Source organism: Bos indicus, chromosome 19, assembly GCF_029378745.1.
Source record: "Bos indicus isolate NIAB-ARS_2022 breed Sahiwal x Tharparkar chromosome 19, NIAB-ARS_B.indTharparkar_mat_pri_1.0, whole genome shotgun sequence".
Lineage (NCBI taxonomy): Eukaryota > Metazoa > Chordata > Mammalia > Artiodactyla > Bovidae > Bos > Bos indicus.
Genome location: NC_091778.1, coordinates 21,411,571 through 21,438,458, shown reverse-complemented (window position 1 = coordinate 21,438,458; position 26,888 = coordinate 21,411,571). Strand labels below are relative to the sequence as shown.

The 26,888-nt window shown below is 56.0% G+C and overlaps 4 protein-coding genes and 4 non-coding genes across 9 annotated transcripts; 1 reads left to right on the top strand and 7 right to left on the bottom strand.

Annotated features, from left to right (window-relative positions):
• Positions 1-282: 282 nt before the first annotated feature.
• TRAF4 (TNF receptor associated factor 4) lies at positions 283-6,383 on the bottom strand. The gene is made up of 7 exons (XM_019981612.2): positions 6,132-6,383; positions 3,094-3,145; positions 2,400-2,504; positions 2,168-2,329; positions 1,916-2,077; positions 1,671-1,826; positions 283-1,413 (listed from the first exon to the last, which is right to left on the bottom strand). Exons 1-7 carry the CDS (start codon positions 6,272-6,274, stop codon positions 781-783), a joined length of 1,413 nt encoding a protein of 470 aa, XP_019837171.2. The 5' UTR covers positions 6,275-6,383; the 3' UTR covers positions 283-780.
• Positions 6,384-6,798: 415 nt separating this feature from the next.
• Positions 6,799-20,284, bottom strand: NEK8 (NIMA related kinase 8). 2 transcript variants are annotated; one of them, XM_019982451.2, is made up of 15 exons: positions 18,179-19,676; positions 13,281-13,486; positions 12,824-13,056; positions 12,456-12,587; positions 11,790-11,998; positions 11,546-11,625; positions 11,282-11,463; positions 11,035-11,185; positions 10,566-10,642; positions 10,114-10,231; positions 9,300-9,450; positions 8,833-8,996; positions 8,585-8,743; positions 8,243-8,401; positions 6,802-7,849 (listed from the first exon to the last, which is right to left on the bottom strand). In XM_019982451.2, the coding sequence occupies exons 1-15, from the start codon at positions 18,223-18,225 to the stop codon at positions 7,821-7,823; spliced, it is 2,097 nt and encodes a 698-aa protein (XP_019838010.1). In that variant the 5' UTR covers positions 18,226-19,676; the 3' UTR covers positions 6,802-7,820. The 2 variants fall into 2 exon arrangements, with proteins under 2 accessions (XP_070628859.1, XP_019838010.1); XM_070772758.1 differs by lacking the exon at positions 8,585-8,743 and having other exon boundaries at positions 6,799-7,849; positions 18,179-20,284.
• Positions 20,285-20,428: 144 nt separating this feature from the next.
• On the top strand, positions 20,429-22,260 carry TLCD1 (TLC domain containing 1). The gene is made up of 4 exons (XM_070772755.1): positions 20,429-20,788; positions 21,107-21,189; positions 21,284-21,366; positions 21,714-22,260. Exons 1-4 carry the CDS (start codon positions 20,595-20,597, stop codon positions 22,095-22,097), a joined length of 744 nt encoding a protein of 247 aa, XP_070628856.1. The 5' UTR covers positions 20,429-20,594; the 3' UTR covers positions 22,098-22,260.
• A 426-nt stretch (positions 22,261-22,686) lies between these two features.
• On the bottom strand, positions 22,687-25,636 carry RPL23A (ribosomal protein L23a). Its single transcript, XM_070772756.1, has 5 exons — positions 25,519-25,636; positions 24,774-24,957; positions 23,415-23,591; positions 22,941-23,010; positions 22,687-22,746 (listed from the first exon to the last, which is right to left on the bottom strand). Exons 1-5 carry the CDS (start codon positions 25,547-25,549, stop codon positions 22,732-22,734), a joined length of 477 nt encoding a protein of 158 aa, XP_070628857.1. The 5' UTR covers positions 25,550-25,636; the 3' UTR covers positions 22,687-22,731.
• LOC139177840 (small nucleolar RNA Z17) lies at positions 22,830-22,900 on the bottom strand. Its single transcript, XR_011562306.1, has one exon. It is a non-coding gene; the product is annotated as a small nucleolar RNA Z17 (small nucleolar RNA).
• LOC139177833 (small nucleolar RNA SNORD42) lies at positions 23,084-23,159 on the bottom strand. The gene has a single exon (XR_011562300.1). It is a non-coding gene; the product is annotated as a small nucleolar RNA SNORD42 (small nucleolar RNA).
• LOC139177842 (small nucleolar RNA Z17) lies at positions 23,678-23,747 on the bottom strand. The gene has a single exon (XR_011562308.1). It is a non-coding gene; the product is annotated as a small nucleolar RNA Z17 (small nucleolar RNA).
• LOC139177832 (small nucleolar RNA SNORD42) lies at positions 25,042-25,108 on the bottom strand. The gene has a single exon (XR_011562299.1). It is a non-coding gene; the product is annotated as a small nucleolar RNA SNORD42 (small nucleolar RNA).
• Positions 25,637-26,888: the final 1,252 nt, after the last annotated feature.

Here is a 26,888-nt window from a genome sequence, read left to right as displayed (position 1 = left end):
TGGTGGGGTATGAATCAGGGACTATAGCCCTTATTGTGTTGAGCCTGCAGCTCCCTCATAGAATCACCAGAGGGCAGCAGCAGGCAACTCTTCCACACAAAGCCCCTTGCAGTCCCTCTGTCTTCCACCAGAGGGCGATCCATGAGCGCCATTGGATTCGGGCCAGAACGGTTGCAGGGCCCCCCCCCGCCACCCCCACCCCTACCCCTGTCCCTTGACTTCACCCTAGGGCCTAGCCTTCCAGGACCCTAAGCAACCCGGATGAGTCAGGCTGGAACCAAGTTAATAAATACAATTCAGGATTTATTAAAAATCAGGGCTCCCCGCTGTGCCCTCCTGGCACTAAGTAAATAAATAACCAGAGGGGACACAGCTGGGGAAAGGATAAGAGAAATCTGATCTCAAGATTATTTTAACTACCCCCTCAGTTTCCCAACTCCCCCTCCCCCCTATGGCTCTTGGGACATAGCACCAGCAGGCACCTCGGTCCCTGGAAGAGTGTAGCCAGCACCAAGGCGTGTCTGCCCTGTCCAGGAGACAGGTCCGGGGGCTCGCTGGTTTCCAAGCCCTTGATGACCCTAAGATCTGCTCTTCCCCGAGGTCAGAGATGAAGCACCAATAGGAGGCACCTGAGGGTGGTGGGGAAGGAGGGAGGGGGAACGGGGTACCAGAGCCTCGGCAGCAGCAGCAGCTGTAAGGGGGTCCGGCCCCCTCTCCAGGCTCAGCCATGCCCGATGGAGGTCACTGCCCTCCCCCCTTCTCCTGCTGCTTGGTCTGCTCTCAGCTGAGGATCTTTCGGGGCAATTCAACAGAGGCACGGATGAAGACCGCATCATCCCGCACATAGTTTCGCTTGCGGATATCCTGGTGGGAGATGAACTTGGGGTAACCAAAGCCCAGAGAACTCTCATCCAGGGAGCCCCGCCAAGTGCCTGGTTTTTGGAAATTCTTCCAGTTTGGGTCAGGGTGAAAGGTCTCAGTGACATGCTGTGGCTTCGCCAGCCCAGGGTCACTCTGATCCAGTAGGGAGAAGGTCACACGGCGGGCGAAGGGCCACTCGAGGAGATTGTCAAAGGCACCTGGCAGCACGCGAATGTAGAGTGAGAGGTGGGTGCCCTCGCCACTGCCATTGCCGTTGAGGAACGCAGACACCTGCAACTTGTAGCCGTACTTGTGCGTGTAGAAGGCAGGGCTGAAGCACTCGAGGTTGGGCTTGGCTTTGGCCTCCTGGAGCCGGCGCCCGTAACTGCCAATCTTCCAGATGAGCACGCCATCACTGCCCACCGACAGCTCCTCCAGCTCTCTTCGTAGCTCCTGCAGCTCCTGCCGCTGCCGGCTCACCAGGGCACACATCATGGCCAGATGCGGCTTCACACTCTCCTCCACGTGCCGTGCCATCGCCAGCTTAGGGCACTGTCGGCAAAGCCCCAGGCCATGGGGTTAAGAGAGGAGAGTGAGTAGGGGCGAGTTCAGGCGAGAGGGGAGGAGTGGATACAGGGTAGTGGGCACCGAGCCCTGAATGGGGAAAACAAGGCACTAATAAGGCTGGAGCCGGCCAGCAGAGGAAGGACTGGGCCTTCCGGGCAGCACGGCAGGGACCACTCAGGGCCTACGTCTGAGGTCTCAAGCACCAAGAAGGGAGCTGAGGGGAAGGAAAAAAGGCATCTCACCCTGTGCTTGCAGCCGGAGTCTTTGAACGGGCACAGCACCAGGGCGGTGCTACAGCTGTCCTTCAGGTGGCCTGGCAGGTCCTCCCGAGCCACGGTGCCCACGCCACACTGGTTGGGGCACGGCACAGGCAGCCTTGGGCACTGGTACTGGTGACTCTATGGCCCAGAGGCAGAGCGGAGCAGTCAGCGGCCCAACTCCCTGCTCCTGGTCCCGCGGACTCCGCCCGGACTCAGGAAGGGCCTACCTGGATGGTGTCGAAGACGAACTCCTTGGTGCAGTAGGTGCAAGGCTGGGTGCGCTTGGGGCACTCGGAGGTGGCATGCTGGGCCAGCAGCCGCCGCATCATGCGGGCACCACACTTGTTCTCACAGTACACGCTCTCTTGCGGGCACACGCCCTCGTGGCTCTGTGGAGGCGCGGGGGCGGGGGCGGCCCGCTGAGTCTTCAGGGCTCCCCGACCCCGGGTGCCCCGCCCCCTCCCCGAGGCCCCACCCACCTCGAAGGCCTCCCCGCTGAAGTCGCAGCCGCAGAACTCGCACTTGAGCCGCCGCTTGGGGCAGTCGTGCTGCAGGTGCGCAGGCAGGTCTCGGCGGCTCAGCTTGGCGGGGCAGCGGTTGGGGCAGGGCACCACGTTGAAGCTGCAGGTATTCAGGTGGCCCTGGTGGGAGGGGCTGAGTTAGTGCCTGCCGGGGTCGGGGTGTGTCCTGCCACCCGGGGCAGAGGCTCACCTGTAGGTGCCGAAGGGGGCCATTCCAGCGGCAGCCCTCCTCGCTATGGATGCAGCGAATAGACAGGCCCAATACCTGCACCTCCAGTTCTGGGTCCGGGTAGATCTGGGGTCACGAGGAGCAGTGATCAGGGACAGCGCCTGCGAAAGTCCCCAGTTCCCGCCCACTCCAGCCCGCCCCCCCACCCCCATAGGCTCGATGGCTTCCTCAGAGCCAGGAATAACCTCCCTCCCGCTAAACTCCCCTCAAGCCCAGGCATACAGAGCGCAGCAGGTGGAATCTGCTCCAGCCTCAGATTCTGGGTTCCCCAATTCCCTTACGCAGGGCGCTCCCTCTGGGGTTGACAGCCAGTCAGCCTGCCCAGCCCCTGGCGGCCCCCACACCGTCTGCTTCCTTCTCCCTCGTAGAGGGGTCCTGGCCCTCAGCCACAGGTCTGGCCAGCCACCCAAAGAGGAGGGGAACACTTCTGGTGGGCACAGAGAAGCTCTGTGCACCCCCACAAGCTGGGCATTGTGCCCGCCCTCCAGGGCAAACACGGGCCTCATTTGCAAACTGGCCTGGTAGGAGGGAACAGGCCACCTTTGTCGGGGCGCACAGCACTGGGTTGACATTGGCCCTGAGCCCACTGGCTGCAGCAGCAGCTCCAGCCTCCACCAAGGGCGGCAAGAGCCTGTACCTGGCACGGTGGACTCACCTTGGCATAGTCCAGAGGAAGCTGGTCCTCCGGGCACTTGAAGACTCCTTCACTGTGAAAGGGGAGGGGACAGGGTCACAGAGCTGGAGGGGAGACCCGGGGCCACCCTCCCCACTCCGAGCCAGAACAGCCTCTCTGTCACCAGATGGTTCCCAGGCAGCCTCACCTGAGAGGGCAAGTAGAGGCCTGAGGGTACCCACTTCTCCAGGACCCCCAGAAGAGCCCGGCTCCTGTCCTGGGGAGGGGGGATCTGGGCCCAGCGGAGGCAGAGGCAGCTGCCTCAGGCAGCATTTGGCCAACAGGTGGCAGCTGGCACCCCTCCCCCCAGGACGGCAGCTGGATTGGGAAAGGAACAGGCTGCCCAGCCACCCAGTCCCCCAGGTTGATGTTCACTGGCTGGGCTGGAAGCTCACAGGGGAGGGTGAGATGGGCTGAGATTAAGTGCCAGGGCTGTCCAGTCCCCATGAGGGTGCCCAGCCAACATCCCAGGGCAAAGGTCAGCTTGGGGCCACCTTACTCCACCTCCCCCTCCTCCTAGGTGGGTGTGTCTTCTAAAGCAAAGAGGAGGAGGATGCCCCAAGGTCCTGTGTTTACACTCCCACCCCATTCTCACCACCTGCCTCAGAAGGGCTCAGTGTTCCCATTTGGCAGATGAAAGAACTGGGGCTCCCAGGTGAACTGGATACACCTGCCTGATTCCACAGCTCAGTTTCTACTACCTTGCACACAGAAGAGAGGCTAGTCCCAGAAAAACTGGCCAGACAAGCACAGCCAAGACTCTGTTCACTGCACAGTGGGCATCCGAAGCCTGCTGACCCAGTCCGCTGCCCTCGGGTCCTTCACCAACCCCACACCAGGTTGTCAGCACTCCAGGAACCTGTGGCATGCCTTCTCCTGCCAGCATGGCCTTGCTGACCCCAGCCAGGACCAGTCACTGCTGCCTGGCGCAGCCTAGGCAGGGCAAAGGCGCACCCAGCAGGACTGAAGGCCCTCAGGCCTGGCATTTCTGGCAAGTCTGAGTCAGGTATGTAGGTAGGTGGGAGGGCAGGCCAGGACGAAAGGTGGAAGCAGAGGCCACACAGCGCCCCTGTCCAGGATGGCACTTTGCAGGCCGAAGGCAGTCCCCTGCTCCCTGTGTGTGGTCAAGGGATTTCTAGCACCCATCTCCTCCCCTGATCCCACGACTACTACTGGCCATGCTGCCAATGCCCAGACGAATACATGCCCAGGCACTGAGGAGGTGTGCCCATGCCCACGGGGCAACCAGCCTTCCTGGGCCAACCTGAGTAATAGCCCTGGCAAGAGCAGGGGACAAGGGGTGGGCCTGGGGGAGGGGGGGGGTCTGCTTGGCTGCTTCAGGAATGTGCTGACTTCGTGGTTCTGGAGTCAGGGAGGGGGGCTGAGGCAAGTCCCCAGGCTTCAGGCATAAGATTAGCCTGGGCAGCTTGGGGCCCAGCCAGAACAAAGGTTCCCCCAGGACGGCGGACACCCTAGCTGTTAGGGTGGGCGGGGCAGCGCCCGTCCCACCATCCCTTCCCTTCCCGGGCTTCGGAGTGAGCCGCGGGGTGGGGGGAGGCTGGGGCCGAGCGCTCTAGGCTGTGCAGTGGAGGCCCAAGCCCAGGGGAGAAGACAGGATGGGGGGAAGGGGCTGGGGGAGAGGAAGAGGGGATTTCCGGGAGGGGGAGGGGCAGAAGCCGCCGAGACGGGCAGAAGGGAGGGAAACCAGCCTGACAGCCCCCTCCCGCGATCCTCCCCCGAGGCAGGCAGGGTGGGTCAGCTGAGGAAGGGGGGAGGCTCAGCTGGCCTCATCTGGAAACCAGAGGGCCGGGGAAGGGCTAGGGAGAAGACAATGGGGCTGTGTGTCGGTAGGAGAGCGTGTGTAAACGGACGGGAGGAGGGAGGAGGGGAGGGAAAGGGAGGAGGGGAGGGAAAAGGAGGAGGGGGCCCGCACCGCGGCTCGAGCAGGAGCATATGTGAGGGCAGGACCGGTCCAGGCAGCCGGGAGCACAACAAAACAAAGGGGCCTGCGGAGATCGCAGGGCTAGGGGCCGCGGAGGACGGAGGCAGGGAGCCTTTCAGGCACGAGCCCCGGAGGTGCTCTCGCAGCCTGTGCCCCGCGAACCCTCAGTATACAGCCTCCTGACACAAGGCAGCGGCTGGCCCACCTTCCCCGGGGCCCTCGGGGGACGACCCCAAGACCCGGGCTCCCTCTTCCGGCCTCCCCACGTCCCGGACGGTGCAGTTCCCAGCGCGGGCTGGAGACTCAGGACAGCTCAGGGCGCCCAGAACTCGATGAGGGCCCAAGAGCCGAGGGACTGATGAGCAGGGGCGGGAGACGGCGGGGTGCGGGGCCCTCCCTAACGATCCAGACTACCCGCCGTACCCAAGACCCCCAGGGGCACCCAACAACGGGCTCCTGCTTCACTGAAGATCGGGGCGTCACAGTCCTTCCCCTATCGTTCGAGCACAAACGGCCCGCGCTGACACCCCCCTCCCAGTTAGGTACTTGTGCGCCTGTAGGTTGTTGCGCGACCCGTGGGCAAGTCGCATTTTTTCTTTGAATCTGTGAAATGGGAGAACAATAGCTGCCGTTCTGGGAACATCGAAAGATGAGAAGGGCTTAGATGGGTGAAAACTCCGGAGGCTTAAGGCTCCGCGAGGAACAGAGGGTTTAGTCTTCCTCTTCCCAGAAGGACTCAAAGTTCAAGGCTGAGGCCGCTCTAGCTCTCAGGTGAGGGGGAAGGGCCGGCCGCAGGTCAGGAAGGGCGTCCTTTCCCACCTCCACCCCGCGGGAAGGCACGGGATTCGTCCCACCCGGCGCGTGGCACGCGGGACCCGACGGATTCATGCGTGGGGGGGTGGCCCTCCCTCGGGGCGTGACGTCACCGCAGCCCCGTGACGTCACGGTGGGCACCCCTGAGGTCACCGAGCCGCGGCACAGACAAAGAGCCGGCATGCTCCCGGCCCCGGCCCTCCCGGGGCAGCGTCTCCCGTCCCCGCCGGCCGGCCGTCCCCGCTCCCCCCGCCCCCGGCCGCACCTGAGGAACTCCTGCAGGCAGGTGTCGCAGAAGCGGTGGCCGCAGGTAGAAACCTGCACGGGCTCACGCATGGGCTTCCCGCACAGCGGGCAAAGCAGCCGCCGCTTGGGCTTCTCCAGGAACTTGTAGTCGAAGCCGGGCATGGCGGGCGGGCACGGGCGAGCGGGGCCGGGTGCGCGAAGGCCCCACAGCCCGTGCCTCGCTCCGGCCGCGCTCCCGGCTCCGGGCGGCGCCGACTGGCGGCCGGGGCCCGCTCGCGGCCCCTGAGCCCGCCCGCCGGAAGAGGGGGCGGGGCTGCGCCCGCGCGGTCCTAGCGCCCTCTCCGCCGCGCTCCCCACCCACCCGGCCGGCCGGCGGCTTCGGGGTCGGCGCTCTGCCAGACTTGCCACCGCCGAGGAGCAGGGGTTCCCCCTTCCCCTGGGAAAGAAAAACCGAGGCCCCGCTTCTCTCCAGGGCTGGGGAGGTCGGAAGGAGCTCGGACGCTGGATGGGACGGAGGGCCTCGGGGGACTGGCCGGGCCACGCCACAAAGATTCGCTTCTCCGGAGTCAACAGCTCGGTCTCGGGGGCCACGTGTCGCCCAGGGGCCCGGGGCTCTAGCCTCCAGGTGCTAGGCAGCTGAAGCATAGCAACCAGATCCGGGGAGTCCAGCTGGGCAGGGAGGCCGGGCTGGGCCCCGCGCCAGAGGAACCTCGGCCCCAGCCTCAGGCTGCGCCCACATTCCTCCCTTGACCGCGGCTCTGCTGCCCAGATCAAGCCCAGCCCAGCCCTGGGGTGGCCGCCCCCACCCCTGAAGAGACCACACTCTAGGCAGGCAGCTGTTTTTTTTTTTTTTTTATTGGCGCTACCTCCCAGTCATCTGGGAAACTAGTCTGGTCCAGCCAGCTACCCCTTCTCCCAACCTGCTTTGGGGGACTGGCATGGAGTGTACTGCAGCCCATGCACTCCCGCAGGGGAAGGGAGGCACTCAAAAATTATGTAACCCCCTGCCTCTGGATATAGGAGTGGGGGCGGGAGGCAGCGCTCCTGGGACCTCCCTGCCCCGGGCGATGCAGGGGCTAGGTCGCTGGAATGGCCAGTCCAGGCAGGCCCCAGCTTGCGCTAGTCCAAAGCACGGCGCTGCTCTCCCAATAGACACCAGGGACTTACTTTCTAACTGGGGGAATGGGCAGGGTCTGGGTGGCGCCACACAGCCACCTCCAGCCTTTTTCTGCAGAGGCTCCGGAGACCACCCTGCTTCCTAAAGTCACTCTGGCCTCCAGCTCTAGCCAGACTGAACCCTGGGGACATTAACTAAAGATAAGAAGGGGTGGGGAGGGGAAACTAGGATGCTGGGGGAGTTGGGTGGGTTGAGTTTTACATTTGTTGTTGTCTAGTCGCTAAGTCGTGTCCCAATTCTTTGTGACCCCATGGACTGTAGCCCTGTAGGAGCTCGCTAAGCTCCTCTGTCCAGGGGATTTTCCTGGCAAGAATACTGGAGTGGGTTGCCAGTTCCTACTCCAGGAGACCTCCCCGACCCAGGGATCGAACCGAGCCACCAGGGAAGCCCATATCCAGAGCCAAAAGCAGAGCAGGGGTTTTACTGGTCCTTATACCCCACTGATGATAAAATCCAGTGTGGCGCCTGCACTTTTCAAGACCATTCACAGGAGAAGCAATATCAGGGTACCCAGCAGTGTATCCAGGTGTGTCAAGGGGGGACTGGCTCATCCGTGACAGCTGGGGAATACAAAAGAGAAATCCCTGCAGCCTCCCAGAGAGCAGTGCCTCCAGCAAGCCTTAGCTCCCTCCACTCTCCCACACAGGGCCCTGGACTCTGGACCCTGCCAGGCCCAGAAAGAGAGGTTCAAATGGAAACTGGACTTGAGGGCTGGAGGAGAAAGAATGTGTTTGATCCCCAGGGAGCAGAGGGGGCAGCCCTTCAGTGAGGCCCAAGAAGTGCCTACCCTTGCCCACCCTGGGAGCTCACTTTGGCCCTGCAGCTTCTGCTTTCATTTATCTGGGAGCTGAAGATGCTTTTAGCAATTTGGGGTGTGACCACTGGGGATGCGAGTATGGGCAGGAGCCAGCTGGGTTAACCCTTGTGTGGGTGAGGGTGAAGTTATAACTCACGGCGGATAGCCAGGAGAGTGTTGCCATGGCAACAGGACACAGAGGTCACTGTGTAGGGCTGGGTCTCATCCAGCTGCACTGGCCTAGGGAGTGCGGCGTCCTCATCTCTCCTTCCCAGGCGACCTCGGGCCCCTTTGCCCCAGGAGTACACTTCACCTTCTGCCAAAGAGAATCCCAAGGAAAGCAATGGGACAAGGACAGAGTTTAGCAAGGAGCTAGCCTCCTAGATTGCCCTACCAGCCCCCACATGGGGTTGCTGAGTTCAGCAGCCCTAAGCATAACCCCCCACTGCCCAAGGGTCTGCCCACACTCTCATCTGTCCCCATAATGTCCATTGATCACCTGCCCCAATGGCAACAGTGAAGGCATCCCCACAGGCCACCATCGCTATCTTGATGCCCTGGAGGCCCTGGACTTGACAGGGTGCCCGGCTGACCCGGCGAGCATTGGTACCCAACTGCCCATGCTGATTGCTGCCGAAAGTGTAGCAGTCACCAGAGGCTGTAGGGGAAGAGAGGGGTAAGGAAGAAAAGGGCCCAAGGAAGCCAAGATAGCCTGCCTTTGGCCTCCTGTGTCCAGGTCCCGCTTACCAGTTACAGCAGCTGAATGAGCAGTGCCCAAATCCACACTCAGCAGGGGCTCCTGGTCCAGGGGTGCAGAACCTAATGGAGTGAAGTTCAGGGCCTCCTCCACTTGCTGGTGTAGGGCAGGCTCCTCCCCTAGGGAGAGGTGGTCCAGGCCCAGCTTGTTGAACCTGAGGACAGAGCCAGGAGCCAGTTCAACTGACATACTTTATATAGACTGTCCTCCCCCTCACCTATCTGGGCAGGAGCTGGTGCACCAGGGGACAGGCCCCCTCTCTGGGCTGAACTCATAGCAGGTTGGGTTGATCAGGTCCCACCCTGGATTGAACTCAAGCCCTCCTCACTTCTAATCCTTGGTGGGAGGTAGGCAGTGACAGATGGAACCCTGGCAGCTAAGCGGGAGTGGGGGTGGGGTGGGGGGGTGGGGAGGTTAACCATCTTAATGCACCTAATTACCTGCTGCTCCCACTTACCTGTTGCTCCCACAGGCCAGGGCTTGGCCAGGCACTGTGAGGATCACAGAGGAGTCAATGCCACATATAACCCTCTGGGCTTCCTGTCCTGGGGGCATGGGTACCTGCTGGGGGCAGCTGTGGGACTCCCTGGTGCCTAGTCCCAGCCGACCTATAAGGAGAAACCAGGACTGGGCTTGTCTGAGCTTTAGGACTGATGATACTAGGATAAAGAGGACACATGGAGAGGAGGTGACAGCATGAATGAAGGCTGTTTCCCAGGCTGAAATGCCCATCCTTGGCCCCTCTGTGGGTCAAAATCCTATTCCTCCTTTAAGGCCCTGTTCAGATACCAAATCTGTCTTCTCCAAGTGGAGCCTCTTGCCATTCCTTGGGTTCCCACACCTCTGGACCTTCGGGGGAGCCCTGCAGCTGTCTATCCTCTATCATGCTGGAGATATATCCTCTATGATCCCTCCTCCACTTAGACTGAGTCCCCTAGGAGGACAGGGACCCCATCTGTCTCTAGTTTCAATGCCCAGTCTGATGCCTGACCCAGAGAGGATCACAACAAATATGGGTGGAGAAATGAACTCTCTCTCGTGACATCATGAGCGCCCGAAGGAATCGACATCGTATGCGTCTTGTCCAGCACTCTGGACAAGGTGGGCGCATAGTGGGTGCACAACGAAGGTTTGTGGAGTGAACAAATGAATCGGAGAGAAAAGAAGGGCAAGGGAACAGGCCATGGGATAGAAGATGGCTATGAAGGGGGTTCATGGCTATGAAACCACGGCTGGGGGGTTCCAAAGGCTGGAACATAGTGAAAGCTTACCACCATCTCCGCGGCCCCAAGCAAATAGTTCTCGCTCAGTGGACAAGGCCAGCACATGAGAGGCCCCACAAGCCACCTGCACCATCTCATAGCCCAGCAGGGCCTCCACAATGGTGGGCTAGAGAGAGAGAGAGAGAGGAAGCAAGGGCAGACTGGGCAAGGGGCCTGGTTAGCCACCAGGCTTCGACACTTCCCCTAAGGATGAAGTTGGAAGTTGCCGATTCTCGTGAGGTGGCTGTCTCTTTAACTACCCCCCACATGTACCGCACCCACTGGGGAAGCCTGGTCTTTCTGTACTTCCCCAGACGTTGCCCAGAACAGGTGCAGCCTGGAAGCTACTGGGACCGTGGTTGCTGGGGATTCCCCTGCCCCCAACCTGGGCGTCAGCTCTCAGATGTGGGCTCCTTGCCATCTCCCCACTTCCTCCTCCCCAGGGTGCAGGCAGAACCCACCTGGCTGATGTCATTGAGGCCGCCATGGCCTAGGCACCCGTTGCTACCACTGCCAAAGGTCATGATGATGCCTCGGTCTGGGGAAGGGGGCAGTGAGGAAAGGGAAAAGGAGACAGTTTAAGCTGTTCTTCCAGACAGACCAATGCAACCTTGGATTAGAGGAATGAGAAAATGTTAGTTGGCAGCTAGGGCTGGAAGAACTGGGTGAGGGGAATCAAGGACAGGGTTCTTTCTTCCCCAAGTGTGTGACTCTGAACAAGTGACAGCTTCTGAGCCTTAGTTTCCAGATCTGTCAAATGGGAATCTAACTGCCTTGCCAGGTCAGCTAGGAAGGTTAAGGGAGATCTGTAAGTAAAGCACCTCCTGAAAGATAAAAGCGTGATTAGCAAATGACAGGCAATTGATGGAAATTGCTCTGGGGGCCTTCTTAAAGCTGAGTCCCCACAGGGGAGGGCTCTGACCGGCTCACCAGTCAGGCAGGCGGTGAAGAGGTCCCCGCAGGCCACGTGCTTGATAGTCACACCCGACTGGCCCTCCAGGAAACGGGAGACGAACTGGGGCTGCTGCTGCTCCACCGCCCCGGGCAGGAGGGCGCCACCTCCCGCGCCAAGGGGCGGGGCCTGCGAGGGGACCGGGGAGGGCGTGGGCGGGGCCTGAGCGCTCAGCTCCGCACTCCGCGTCCCCTCGGTTCTGACCTACCCCTGCCGGCTGCTCACCTCCCAAAGGATGAGGCGCCCGGAGCGAGTGACGCCGGCCTTCTGCGTGCGCCCGGCTGCCACCTGGACCACCTCCGTGTTGAGCATGGGCAGCCGGAGTGGCGCGCTGAGCCCGCCGCCCCACGTGTACACCGACGACAGCGGTGGCGGGATGGCCGGCCGTGCAGGTCCCCGGGGGATGCCTGCGGGGACAGCTCATCAGGCCCGTTACATAGGTGCGAACGCCGCAGGGACCCCAGTGGTCGCCCCGCTCGCCCGACTTACCTCTGCACCGGGCGCTGGTGGTCCTGCTTCCTGTACTGCCCGGGGTCATGGGTGGCCCAGTGGCCAAGGGCTTCTCTGCCCTGTGGGACAGATGCGGTGGGCATCAGGACAAGGACCCTCCCTGACGATCCCAGACTAAGGCAGAGAGGACTGGCCCAGAGCACCCCTCTGCCCCAGACCTCCCCTGGGTGCCCCCCAACCCCTGCTTCCCAGGGCCCCCTCCCGCCCCCCTCGCTGCACCGGCCTCCGCATGCGGACACTGCCCAGGTCCGTGTGCAGGTTGAGGAGCGCCCGGATGCAGAGGGGCTGCGCCATGATGTGGCTGAGCGGCGGCCGCTGGGCGGGTTCCAGGCTGAGCAGACTCAGAACCAGCTGGCGCAGCTCCGGGCTGTATCGGTCAGAGATGGGCGCGAAGGTACCGCTCATGATCTTTAGTACCAGCGCTGGCAGGTTCTGTGAAGGCAGGGGAGCCTCAGCCAGGCTCTTAAATCAGTAGCACCCCAGCTCTAGCCCCTAGCCTGGTGGGGTGCTCGCAGCCCTGCACTCACTTGGAAGCCTTGGGTGTGGTAAGGGGACTCCTAGGAGGATAGGGGAACCAAACCCGGCTTTCAAGAACCTCTGACGGGGAGCTGCAGCCCTGTCCACTGGCTGCCTGTTGGGGAAAACTCAAGTCCTGCCCTTAGGAAAGTCCCTTATCTGATGGGAGAGTCCTACCCTCAGGAGTCTCCAGTTTAAGGGAGGACACACACCCTACCCTCAGGAACCCACAGTGTGAGAGGAGGTGCAGCCCAGGCCTGGAGTAACCCACCAACCAGCTTGAAGAGAGAGACATAATGGTGCTTGGGGCCACGGACTTCAGGAGACAGAGGGAGGGATTTCCCAGCTGTTCTCCTTCAGGGGACTTACTCACCGCAGCCTCGAAGGCCCTCTTGAGGCTGGCCAACTCATAGAGGACACAGCCCAGGGCCCAGATGTCACTCTTCTGGTTGTAGGGCTTGCCCTCACACAGTTCTGGGGAAATGTAGCAGGGAGTACCCACCACCTGCAGGAGGGGAGCTGCTATTAGAGCCGGAGTGGGAGGACCAAGGCTACAGCCCCAAAGCCCACTTAGAGACAGTGTCCCTCCAAAGCAGGCCAAAGTGTTTACTCCTGCGGGACCACCGAGCCAGGGACCCAGGGGCCAAGATCTTGGGGGTGCCGGGGTGGAGACAGAGATGCCAAGTAGATCTGGCCCCCCAAAACCTCCAGCACCCTTGAAGGCCCCTCCACGCCAGGCACCGTGTAGGCCTTGCTCTTGCTGCTAAGGATCTTGGAGATGCCAAAGTCGCCGATCTTGACGACCATGCGGTGTTTATCGAGAAGGATGTTTTGGGTTTTGAGATCCCGGTGCAGGATGAGGTGGCTGTGGACGTGATGCAGCGCCAGCAGGATCTGCACGAAGAAGTGCAGGATGGTCTCCTCCTCCAGCAGGGAGTTACAGCGTTTCTGGATGAACTCGGCCAGGGTGCCGCCTGCAGCCACAGGGAACTCGTCAAGACCCAGGCTTCTCTGTGCTTCAGTCTTTCCTTTTATGAAACTAAAGGCCCAGACAGGGCAAGGAAGGTCTGCCGGTGTCACACGCCTGGGGTCAGAACTCTATATACCTCAGACCCTCAGCCAAGCCCACTCCAAAGAGGGAATCGGGGTTGTCCCAGTGGCGAGAGGCCCTCAGGCCAATGCAAGAAGGCTGTCCCACCTGGTGCGTACTCCATGGCGATCATGAGAGCCTTGTCCTCCAGGAAGTTCTCGTAGTACTCAATGACGTTGGGATGGTTGAGCAGCTTGAGCACCTGGCACTCGTTCTGGGCTGCCTGCCGCTCTTCCTTAGTCATCTGCTCTACAGGGATCTGCTTGATGATCACCAGCTTCTGGTCAGCTTTGCGCAAGCACAGATGAACAATCCTGAGGACATGGAGTACAGGAGTAGGGACTGAGCCTCCAGCCACATATCAAGCAGGTCAGACTGGTGACTGGATGTTTCTTAGGATGGGGGAATAAGCGCCTACACTAAGAAGTCATCTAAGTAAGTGCACAGAACACGAATGAGGAGTAGGGAGAACAGACCACAAACTGTGCGAGACCTTTGGCAAGTCTTTTAACTTATCTGGGACTCAGTTTCACCATAGGCTCAATGAGGTAAAGTTAGTCTTGGTCTCAGTAAGTCCCCACAGACTCTGGAGTTAACTGCCTGGGTTCAAATCTTGGCTCCTCCTCTTACAAGTTATCTGGTCTTAAATTATGTGACATCAGGTTCTGGGAAAAAAAGGGTCATCTCACAAGGTAGTTGAGAGGATCAAATAAGAAAATGAAAGTTCTGCACTCAGCACACCGCCTGGCACATCAAAAATACTCAGTGAGCAGGAGCCATTCATTATATTATTTTCTTCCAACTCTGTCGTCAGTGTTCATAAAAGCAGCGTTTTGTTCTTTCTCCTTCACCACTATAGCCCCACTGCATAGCCTAGTGCATACCCCAGCACTTAGTAAGAGCTCTACAAGTATCTGCTGAATGAAGGATTGTCTAAGTATCAAATGTCTATCTCCAGCTCACACATCTCCTCTGAGCCTCAGACTTACATATTCAACTATCTGTTTTGTATCTCTACCTGAATGGCCCACAAGCATTCTAAAATGTAACAAATACAAAACTCTTGATCCCTGACCTCAAAACTTTTCCTTCCTCAGTTTCTCCCGTCTCAGTAAATGATAACACCATCCACTAGTTATTAAAATCAGACACCCGAAAATCATGCCAGAATTTTTCTTCCATTTCACACTAACATATCTGTAAACGCTGTTTCTACTACCTCCAAAATATTGTGAACCCATCCATTTTTCTGTGTCTTCTGCTATAATCCTTGACCAAATCATCATTTCTTGCCTAAAATACTACACTAGACTTCAAATGGTCCTTTTCCCTGTTGTCACCTCAAATCTAAATTCCACTGGCAGAATCAGTGACATTGTAAAAATGCAAATCAAATCAAGACCATTCCTTTGCTTAAATCTCTTTTCCTTGACACCCTAAGTAAATAAATTCAACTTCTTTACCTCTGCCTACAAGGCCATAGGGGCTTCCCAGGTGGCTCAGCAGTAAACAATCTGCCTGCAACTCAGGAGATGCAGGAGTTAGCTGCGGGTTGGATCCCTGAGTCTGGAAGATCCCCTGAAGGAGGACATGGCAACCCACTCCAGTATTCTTGCCTGGAGAATCCATGAACAGAGGAGCCTGGCGGGCCACAGTCCATGGGGTCGCACAGGGTGGAACTAAAGTCACTAAAGTGACTTAGCACGCACACACACACAAGGCCATAATCTGGTTCCCGCCCTCTGTGACAATCACATTTTATTCCATTATTTACCTTGCCCATTACATTCCAATGACATTAGTCTTCTTCTCAGTTCCTTGAATATTCTGAATTCTTTCCCACGTGAGGACGTTAGCAAAAGCTGTTTCCTTAGCCTGAGAAGCTTTGCTTTTTTCACTACGTATCAATCCTCATTCCTCAAGTTTTGATTTTAAATTTCACCTCTCAGAGAACTTTTCCTTAACCATCCCAAATGAACACTCCCTCGTGTTGTACTCTATTCTCACAGTTTGTTAATCACTGCTTTAACAATGGCCTGTTTATAGTATAATTTTCCGGTAGTATGTAAGCTCCAAGAAGGAGAAGACCACGCCTGTTTTGGTCTTAACTGTATCAGATCAGATCAGTCGCTCAGTCCTGTCCGACTCTTTGCGATCCCATGAATTGCAGCACGCCAGGCTTCCCTGTCCATCACCAATTCCCGGAGTTCACTCAGACTCATGTCCATCAAGTCAGTGATGCCATCCAGCCATCTCATCCTCTGTCGTCCCCTTCTCCTCCTGCCCCCAATCCCTCCCAGCATCAGAGTCTTTTCCAATGAGTCAACTCTTCGCATGAGGTGGCCAAAGTACTGGAGTTTCAGCTTTAGCATCATTCCTTCCAAAGAAATCCCAGGGCTGATCTCCCTTAGAATGGACTGGTTGGATCTCCTTGCAGTCCAAGGGACTCCCAAGAGTCTTCTCCAACACCACAGTTCAAAAGCATCAATTCTTCGGCGCTCAGCCTTCTTCACAGTCCAACTCTCACATCCATACATGGCCACAGGAAAAACCATAGCCTTGACTAGACGAACCTTTGTTGGCAAAGTAATGTCTCTGCTTTTGAATACGCTATCTAGGTTGGTCATAACTTTCCTTCCAAGGAGGAAGCGTCTTTTAATTTCATGGCTGCAGTCACCATCTGCAGTGATTTTGGAGCCCAGAAAAATAAAGTCTGACACTGTTTCCACTGTTTCCCCATCTATTTCCCATAAAGTGATGGGACCGGATGCCATGATCTTAGTTTTCTGAATGTTGAGCTTTAAGCCAACTTTTTCACTCTCCACTTTCACTTTCATCAAGAGGCTTTTGAGTTCCTCTTCACTTTCTGCCATAAGGGTGGTGTCATCTGCATATCTGAGGTTATTGATATTTCTCCCGGCAATCTTGATTCCAGCTTGTGTTTCTTCCAGTCCAGTGTTTCTCATGATGTACTCTGCATATAAGTTAAATAAACAGGGTGACAATATACAGCTTGACGTACTCCTTTTCCTATTTGGAACCAGTCTGTTGTTCCATGTCCAGTTCTAACTGTTGCTTCCTGACCTGCATACAAATTTCTCAAGAGGCAGATCAGGTGGTCTGGTATGCCCATCTCTTTCAGAATTTTCCACAGTCTATTGTGATCCACACAGTCAAAGGCTTTGGCATAGTCAATAAAGCAGAAATAGATGTTTTTCTGGAACTCTCTTGCTTTTTCCATGATCCAGCGGATGTTGGCAATTTGATCTCTGGTTCCTCTGCCTTTTCTAAAACCAGCTTGAACATCAGGAAGTTCATGGTTCACATATTGCTGAAGCCTAGCTTGGAGAATTTTAAGCATTACTTTACTAGCATGTGAGATGAGTGCAATTGTGCAGTAGTTTGAGCATTCTTTGGCATTGCCTTTCTTTGGGATTGGAATGAAAACTGACCTTTTCCAGTCCTGTGACCACTGCTGAGTTTTCCAAATGTGCTGGCATATTGAGTGCAGCACTTTCACAGCATCATCTTTCAGGATTTGGAATAGCTCAACTGGAATTCCATCACCTCCACTAGCTTTGTTCGTAGTGATGCTTTCTAAGGCCCACTTGACTTCACATTCCAGGATGTCTGGCTCTAGGTCAGCTACCCCACGTCCGAGGTCGGGGGAGGGGTGGCGGCCAAGAGGAGATACCCGGCGTCCGAGGTCAGGGGCAGCAGCCAGGAGGAGATACCTCACGCCCCCACGCCCCCACACCCCCAGGCCCAAGGCCAGGGGCGGTGGCCGGGAGGACCAACCCCACGCTGTGGCTGCACGGGCACAGGAGGGCCTAGAGGAGCTATTCCACGTTGAAGGTCAGGGAGGGCGGCGGTGAGAAGATACCCCTCGTCCAAGGTAAGGAGCATTGGCTGCGCTTTGCTGGAGCAGCCGTGAAGAGATACCCCATGCCCAAGGTAAGAGAAACCCAAGTAAGACAGTAGGTGTTGCAAGAGGGCATCAGAGGGCAGACACACTGAAACCATACTCACAGAAAACTAGTCAATCTAATCACACTAGGACCACAGCCTTGTCTAACTCAATGAAACTAAGCCATGCCCGTGAGGCAACCCAAGATGGGCGGGTCATGGTGGAGAGATCTGACAGAATGTGGTCCACTGGAGAAGCGAATGGCAAACCACTTCAGTATTCTTGCCTTGAGAACCCCATGAATAGTATGAAAAGGCAAAATGATAGGATACTGAAAGAGAAACTCCTCAGGTCAGTAGGTGCCCAATATGCTACTGGAGATCAGTGGAGAAATAACTCCAGAAAGAATGAAGGGATGGAGCCAAAGCAAAAAGAATACCCAGCTGTGGATGTGACTGGTGATAGAAGCAAGGTCTGATGCTGTAAAGAGCAATACTGCATAGGAACCTGGAATGTTAGGTCCATGAATCAAGGCAAATTGGAAGTGGTCAAACGAGATGGCAAGAGTGAATGTCGACATTCTAGGAATCAGCAAACTGAAATGGACTGGAATGGGTGAATTTAACTCAGATGACCATTATATCTACTACTGCGGGCAGGAATCCCTCAGAAGAAATGGAGTAGCCATCATGGTCAACAAAAGAGTCCGAAATGCAGTACTTGGATGCAATCTCAAAAATGACAGAATGATCTCTGTTCGTCTCCAAGGCAAACATTCAATATCACAGTAATCCAAGTCTTAACTGTATACCCAGCACTGAAAACCTGACAAGTATAGCAGATGCTCAGCATTTGTTGAATGAATCAGTCAGGATTAAAGAACAAACTCTGCGGGGGCCCAGAAGGCCAGCCGGGGGCGTGACCTCCTTGGAGGCGGAGTTTCCCAACCAGGACTAGAACCGGAAGCCTGGGAGGGGCTTCCCGGAGTGGGCACTCACGCCTCGGGGCGGGGCTACACGGGCGGCGATTTTGAGGTCAGAATTGGGGGGCTGATTTTCCCTCTCCCCAAGCGCTTTCCTCCCCCAGAGCCCTGGCTCACCCGAAGGCACCTCTGCCCACCACTCGGATCCGCTCGTACTTCTCCATCTCATTTCTCAGAGTCACAATTCCGGAACCCCCAAACCCAAAGGCAGCGCGTGCGCGGACCCGCCCTCTCTAGAACCACGCCCACTGCCATTCAAGATAATTACGGGGCGGAGCTAGTGGAGCTAGGTGTTGGTTCGGCCTCTTATTTGTCTCTGCTCATTTGCACACTTCCTGCAGTCCGGATCCGCAGTCGGCCTTCTAGGGTCCAAGGAATAGGGCGGTATGCCATTTCTTGGCACGCCCCGCAAAGGTCAGCACTGTGCCAGCCACTGCCTACACACGTGGCCGCATCCGGCCCTTGCAGTTCTTCCTTAGACCGGAGGGGTTCCCCGCGCAGGCCAAGAGAGGGTGGGAAGAAAGGACGGATCTCTCTCTGCCCCACTCTGCCCACTCATCACGCTGTTTTCGAAGTACACGGCAGATTCTCATTAGCACGCAAACGATCAACTACCAAAACTGAACCGAGTCAGCACTCTCGGTCTGTGGGCAGGGTGCAAGGCTAGTTTCGTGTTTGCCTAGGGAGGGACCGGGGAAACCCTGAGCTGTGTAAGTTGATTCACCTAGGGAGGATGCAACACGGTTTCCGGGCTGTCCCGACTGGTGAGCTCTGCGCTCGTCAACACTCTCAATTCCCCAGAGCACACATACAACGCTTGCCGCTGCAGCAGAGTAATCTGACTTAAACACTTAACTAGAGAGGCCCTCCTTGGGAGAAGATGGGAGGGAAGTGGACTGCTACCTGAAAGAATCGGGGAGAGGGAGAAAGATGGTCGTTCGGCTGATAAGAGTTCAAGGGTTCTGCCCAGAGGTAGGGGGCTGGTTAATACAATTAAGGTCTTGATCAGAAGTGTGTTTAATTTCAGGTTTCTCCATGGCGCCTCCTGCTCATCACGAGCTCCATAGCTCCATAAAAGCTGTTAAGGAAGCAGGAAGGATGGTGATGAGCTAAGGGACAGCGTCCCTATTTCTGAGTGGGCGAGGAATGTGAGAAAAGGAGTGTTTATCTTCAGCTCCTTGAAAGGGTGCCCAAACTTATCCACGCGGGATGACCACTAGAAGGGCCCCTCATGACGCACCACCCCCCTCAATCCCCGTCTGGCTCAGGCCGGTGTGGCTGGCGGACAAAGCTGCCCTGAGAGCAAAGGGGAGCGCAAGGGGGAAAACCGCTCAGCCGGGACACTCCGTGCTCTCACCTAGAAACCGATCAGGCCTGGGTTGACCAAGGAGCCCCAGAGGGGTTAATGTGTAACCTTGGAGTCAGCAGGGGAAACAGAGCAAACACCGAAACCTCTTGGCGCCTCAAGGCTTCTGATACTTCTTCCCAGTCACAGCACCTCCGCCCCACCCCCAGCTCTCCACCGCCCTTCTGTTTGCAGAGTCTGGCTAACTCTCCACCCAAAACAATCACCTCTTTTCTTTGGCTGTGGGAGGGGATCCCGCGCCATGGTGAGGATAGGCTGACACCTTGTGGTCGAGAGCTGCCTCTGCGCCAGTCCACTGGGCTGCAGAGTCACTCTAGCGGCCTGGGCAAATCGGCCGTCTTCCCCGCCCCAGCCTCTAGGGAGCGGGGAGAAGCGAGCTGGACTGTCAGGGAGGACTGTGAGTGCCGCGCGGCCCCAGGAGCCCAAGAGCCGGCTGGGAGGAGGGGTGCTGACGGGTTAGTCGACAGTTTCTAGGCACCGACTCGGTGCGGGACGAGGTAGAGGCAGGTAAACGTGTACGTTTTGGGCCCCAAGAAACTAGTGATCCAGTGGAACAAGGTCTGGGCGGAGAGCACCGTCCGAAGCTGGGTACCGGCTGGTCCCTGGGACCAGGGATTAGGAACGTGGATTGTGACGGGTCTGCTCAGCTCTGCTCTGCCCACCAAACAGTTGAAGGCGGAGAGAAAGTTCTCTCAGGAAGCGCCCAGGCTGGAGAGCCGGAACGCCTGGGGAAAGTGTGGCTGCGGGTTAACGAGGCCAAGCGAGCGAAGTGGGACTCCGTCGGCCGTCGGGAGGCGCCAGTGAGGGGTGGCTCGGCGGCGGCGCCCCCAGGACAGCTCCTTTTGACCGAAGTCCGCGGAAGCCTGGCGGGCCCGGGGGGCCGGGGGGAAATGGGGCTATTGCTCTCTGCGCTGCAGAGGCGCCGGAGGGGCGGGGACAGGCGGGTAGGGCGGGGCGGAGCGGGGGCGCGGGCGGCTGGGGGCGGGGGCAGAGGCCGGCGGGGGACGGGAGGAGCGAAGGGGCCTACAAGGCTCTGCCGAAACCGTGTGTGTGAAGTCGGCGGCTGGCAGGACAGGGATCCAGGGTGGACTGGTCCGCGAGGGAGCCCCGTCCCCAAACAGCCGGAGGAGGCCCCCTAGAGGGCGGACAGAGGCAGGGAGGGCCAGCATGCCCCCAGTGCTGGTCCCCGCCCTGCCGCTTCTCCTGGGCGCCACGCTGACCTTCCGGGCAGTCCGGCACGCGCTCTGTCGCCTGCCCCTGCCTGCGCACGTGCGGGCCGACCCCCTGCGGACCTGGCGCTGGCATAACCTGCTCGTCTCCTTCGCGCATTCCATTGTGTCGGGGATCTGGGCTCTGCTGTGGTGAGTGGAGGGCTGGGGGAGTGAAGGTGGCTGGGGATTCCGCTTTCCATCACTCATCGGCGGGCTATGGCCCAGGCAGTCTCACCTGATTCTCGGCTTGGAATGCTGTCCAACCAGGAGCGGCGGCAGCCCCAGGCGGCGCGGGGTGAGGGGTGGGGGCGGGGGAGGGTGTTCTCACCTGGGAAACGGGACACACCTGGGTTTCAGCCAAGCCCCTTCTCGCTCGTCAGCCAATAGTGGACTGGCTACCGTAATAGGATTTGTGGGACCTTTGGGATACTGAAATGATGAGAGCTTGCCTTCTTCACTCTCTTTCAGTATATGGCAGACCCCTGAGATGCTGGTGGAGATCGAGAAAGCATGGTCGCTTTCTGGCTACCTGCTTGTTTGCTTCTCCGCAGGTAGATCTTGCCGGGAGGCATTAAATGGGTGGGGAGACAGGGATAAACTTCTAATTCGGTACCCTTTACAACCTCTCCCCCATCCCTCGGCTAGGGTATTTCATCCACGACACGGTGGATATCGTGATTAGCCATCAGTCAAGAGCTTCTTGGGAATACCTCGTCCACCACGTCATGGTAAGTGAGAAGCTGGGGATGTGGTATAGGCCTGGTGCCTATACCTGAAAGTACCTAACCTGGAAAGTAAAGACCATCTTTTCTAAACCCCATCCCCACCGTGTCCCACATGCTACAGTGCTGAGGGCTTGCAGAATGAGCCCTTGGTTCACTACTTAAAGCCAGCAATCATGGCCTTCCAGCCAGAGATCAAGATTTACTACTGTTGAATCCACTGTAAACTTTGTTTCAGAGTGAAGCTATTAAAAGATTTCTTATCCCTCCTTCTGATACCCTGGATATTCCCCCTAACTTCCAAGAAAACCGTAGTATCTGGGCCCTAACCCATTCTCTCCCTTGCCTTGTAGGCTATGGGTGCCTTCTTTTCAGGCATCTTTTGGAGCAGATTTGTTGGTGGGGGTGTCCTAACACTGCTGGTGGAGGTCAGCAACATCTTCCTCACGATACGCATGATGATGAAGATCAATAATGCCCAGCATCTCCTCCTCTATCGGGTCAACAAATACATCAACTTGGTCATGTACTTCCTCTTCCGCCTGGCCCCTCAGGCCTACCTCACCCATCTCTTCCTGGGTTACGCTGGCCAGAGGACCCTGGGAACCTTCCTGCTGGCCATCCTGCTCATGCTAGATGTCATGATCCTTGTCTACTTTTCCCGCCTCCTCCGCTCTGACTTCTGCCCCCAGCGCGTCCCCAGCCACCAACACAAAGACAAGTTCTTGACTGAGTGAAAAAGCAGTTAGGGATTTGTGGCAAGGACAGCAAACACCACCAAGAACAGCCTCACAGGAATGGAGAAGAGGCTTAGCCCCTCGCCCGAGGTGTTCTGTTGGGGCCAGCCTCCACCAAGCCTGCTCCTACTATTTAAAACACTAATGAAAGAAGGCCTCTGAAGTCCTTGTCCTTTCTTGGGCAAGGGGTGAGGGAAGCAGACAGACCGGTTGGACGCAGTAGATGGGTGTGGGGTAAGGTGCTACTGCAAAGCCAGCCAAGCCACACAGCCCTGACATGGATGCTAATGGAACCTCTGGATATTGGTCTCATACCGAGCCTCTTCCAGATAAAGGAAGGCATTCTTGTAAAGCTTCTTGCTTGGCCTCTTACCTCCAGGATGGAGGTCAAGTTGTAGTTGTCCTAGGACAACCAACTGTAATCTGGGTCATAAATCTCTGCTGCAAGTATGGTGAAGTGATATGGCTGAGTGTTCCAACAGGTTAAGTAGACCAAAAGTCTTACCCAACCAAGCCTGGTTACTTAAGTGTGCATGTACCACAGTATGGCCCCTCACCCAAAAATCAACATAAAGACAAGAAGCATATATATAGTGAAAACTTTTATATTTGGAATTAGCCAGCTGGACTCAGTTTAGATGATGCCAATCTGAAAAACAAAAGGGAACTCTGTTACTGGAAGTTGAAATGTGAAGATTAAGAGGGAATGTCACAGTATTTTTAAAAGACAGAGGTGCAGTCAGTCAGTTAAGACTAATCACCGAAGTCAGGCTTTGGTCACTAACAGACACATCATTTGCACCCAGGGAGTGTGTTAAGGAGTTTGTAGCAAAGGAAACTTACTTTGTTGGCAACATCCAAAGCATCATAGTCAGGAGCCAGTCGAACATATGCCTTCTTCTCTCCATCAGGCCTGGGGTGGTGAAGGAAGCCTTAATCCTTGCTGCCCCTCACTGCCCCCATACCCTCTTCCACCCAGACTTCTGGTGCATCAGTGGTTCCTTTGTTCATGTCATTTTTTTTTTTTCCTCACAAATAGTGATTTTTCTCCATCATTTGCACAGAGGGAGTCAGGGAAGCCACTAAACCACAAACCACAGGTATTCTGACATTAACTGTACCTTACTCTAGGGCCTGCTTTTGCCTAGAGGTAGGGGATCAGGAAAATGAGCAACTAACCCCTAAGTCCTAGAGACAGGACAGCTGACGTTCTGGGAAGCCTACTTTGGACCCCAAAAGCAGCATCAAGGAATTTCTTGCCATTTAGGTGACAGAGGCCCTGGCCTCCTCCCATCCCACAGGGCCCCACTCACCTACCTGATCAGAGTATTGACCTTAGCCACGTCAATGTCATAGAGCTTCTTCACAGCCTGTTTAATTTGGTGCTTGTTGGCCTTGACGTCCACAATGAATACCAGTGTGTTGTTGTCTTCTATTTTCTTCATGGCTGACTCGGTGGTGAGGGGGAATTTGATGATGGCATAGTGGTCAAGTCTGGGAGAAAGGTAAAACGGGGTCACCTGGCGTGGGCCCAGTAAAAGGATGGGCCCTTTTTTGGAGCCCAAGGCTCAAAGGGCCCAGGTGTATCAGACAATGATAGCAATCATTTCTGTCAGACTTTGGTCGCTGAACAGTGTCATCACATGCACCCTGAAACTTGGGAACCTGGAGCCTTGGCTTAGTGACATTTCAAGAGCTTTCATCCTTTTAAGAGATTAAACAATCATCTTTGAGTTCCAACCCTCTTCATTCTTTACCTGACCTCAACATTCCTGAGGAGCAAATTTCTAAAAGAAAGGTGAGACTTAAGAAGTTAGAAAACCAAACCCAAGAGCAAAGTTAAGACTATGGAATCTTGAAATCCAGGCTAGGGTGCCTAAGAATGTTGGTGCTTCACTATGAGGCTGAATTGACTGTTTTTCCCTGTTTTGGTTACTGAAAACTGGCTGGTAAGCCATCAATTCTTGAGAGCAACTTTTTATTTATGGCTTAAAGTTACAATAGCCCTTCAGGACATAGCTTTCCCTCTGAAATTTAGAGAAGCAAAGCTCTGTTTGCCTGGGTATACTGTCCTCTTTTGAAGATAGAGATCAGGTCTCAACCTCTCATCACACTAAATTCTAGGTGCAAATGGGGGTAAAAGTCCTTTTCTCTGTGGACACAATCTACTCTTCTGCCTTTTTCGTAGGAAGCAATGGTTAAATTACCTTTGGTGGTAACCACTACCATGGCTCTACTCTCAACTGTGCTCCTTAAGGTCAGTTATCACCAACAGTGTGACACCAAAACACTCATGTACCCTATCCTTTTGCCCACCCCCCCTCCCCGACCATTCCTTCAGTGTAAACATTTGGGAAAGTAAATGAAAAGAAGCTGCTATATACTGCTGCAGGCCTTCACTGTCCAATACAGGTCCCTAACCTGGAACTCTTCAAGATTTCAGTCCCACTTTATACTCCCCAGAAAGTAAACCACATATGAAACAATCTAACAATTGACTAACTTTGACAATGACTCTGGGTTGTTTTAAATATGGCATTAATCTCATACTCCCGTTAGACAAGCACTCTAGGTACCAACATGATTTTGAGAAGCCATACTCTATGTTTGGTAAATTTCCCAATTACCAATGGAAGATACCCAAACATCTTTTCATAAACAAGGGGCAGTACTGACTTGTTTCTCCTAGGGGCGCTCTTCCGAGGGTATTTGGGCTGCCTCCTGAGCCGCAGTGTTTTGGGCCGCCGGAAGGTGGGCGACGTCCGGATCTTCTTTTTTTTGTGGCTGTGGACACCTTTCAACACTGCTTTCTTGGCCTTCAAAGCCTTTGCTTTGGCTTCAGCTTTAGGAGGAGCAGGGGCTGAGAAAAGCAAAGAAAACGAGGGTGAAGGATTTAGAAATCACTTCTGGCCTCAAGACCGGTAGTGGGCGTCCCAGGCCACACGTGCATCAGTGGTTCCTTTGAAGACATCACAAGTCTCAGGAGATTAAAATTTTTCCATCATGTGCACGATTCTAGGACGAACTTGGGATGAGAAAGAAACTAGCAATGAACGAACGCTTGGCACTTACTAGAATGTGAACTAGTAGTTTTGTATATACCATTGCACAGCCACCCATTTAACGTGGGGTCAAACAGTTGAGTATTGATTCCGTACAGGTCTAGGAAACATGGAGCTTCCCAGAGCCGACGACCCGGCTGTCCCTGGCAGGCGGTACAGGCCAGGATTGCCTCCCCAACCCCCTTCACTAGAGCCCCAACCATGCGGCTAGGCGTACGCGCTCCTTAGCGTTGCCGAAACGCGGGAAGCTGCTCCGGAGCAGACACCGCAAGGGTTAGCCCAGCCGTCGTCCTCCCAGTTCATTCACTCTGCGGGGACCCTCGGCCAGTCAGCTGTTGATCCCCAGCCCCAGCACACACCTTCCTTCTTCGCCTTCGGCGCCATCTTCATGAAAAGGGTTTCCGAGACTTGGTACCACGGGCTTATAGAGCCAACTCTCACCGAAGACTCGCGATACTTTTTACTTAAAGCTGATTGGACAATCTGCAGCGCTGCGCCCGCCGGGAATGGTAGTTAGATTTTTATTTCCTCGCGAGAGAGACTAAGCTAGCGCCACCCCGCCGCTTGTCAGACCCTAAATCTTCTTGGGGGTTGTAGTTTTTTGGAGACACGCGTTTATTTTCAGTGGTATAACCTGCGGCTGCGCGGATCTGAGCGCTTCGCATCTTGAGCAACTTTAGGGAGGAGGATTGTGTGCTTGTGTGCCTGAAGCGATTAAGTCGCTTCAGTCGTGTCCGACTCTTGGCGACCCCATGGACTGTAGCCCGTCAGGCTCCTCTGTTCACGGGATTCTCCAAGCAAGAATACTGGAGTGGATTGCCATGCCCTGCTCCAGGAGATCTTCCCGACCCAAGGATCGAACCTGAGTCTCTTAAGTTTGCCTGCATTGGCGGGCGGGTTCTTTACCACTAGCGCCACCGAGGATGAAGGATTGCAGTTCCACTGCAAACTGGAATTAATACTGTAGTTAGATTGACTCAGTAGAGTGAAGCAAAATTCTAGAATGTTAGAGCAGGATTTGTCCAGTCCAACTTTGTCAGACAACATCTGTGGAAATTGAGGTCGAGAGAGGGGAGAGGACTTATTTATAACAGGGTGATTAGTTGGTCGAGTCAGGCAGAAGGGAGGAGCAAAGTGTCAGAGGAGGTGGTCACATTTCCCCTCTTTACCTGTGACAGCATTCATGCGTCTTCCCGGGAATCTTTTCGAAGAGACTACCAATATTCCAAACACTCAGCGCTCAGATTTCTCCAGAATATGCTCGTTCTTCTTGGGAATGATTTCATTCACAGTCCCCTCCCCTTAAATAGTTTTCCTTTCCTTGCTTATCTTTGCATCCCCAAATTCAGTTCCATGACACACGTAAAGGTTTAGTAAACGCTCAGGTTTTAGCTTCTTTGAGGGACTGCTTACCCGCCCCATCACAATACCTTTATGCCCTCCCCCACCTCTCTCGGAATCAGAGATTCCCTTTGAAGGTGAGATTTACCGTGTGCTACCCCCTCTTCTAGCCTGCAGACTGCAAAAAGGAAAAGTCCTGGGGGAGCGGGGGTAGATTCCATTGGGATCGGAGCGAAGAAGGCCCGTGCCAAAGTAGAGTCCCCAGGTCCCAGAATGGTGACCCCCCCAAAGGAGGAAATTCTCGGTCCCCTAGACCTCCTTTATCCTCCATCAAGGAAGGCAGCTTGATCGTCGGCCCCCCAAGGCCTCCAATCTACACGGCAGCCTT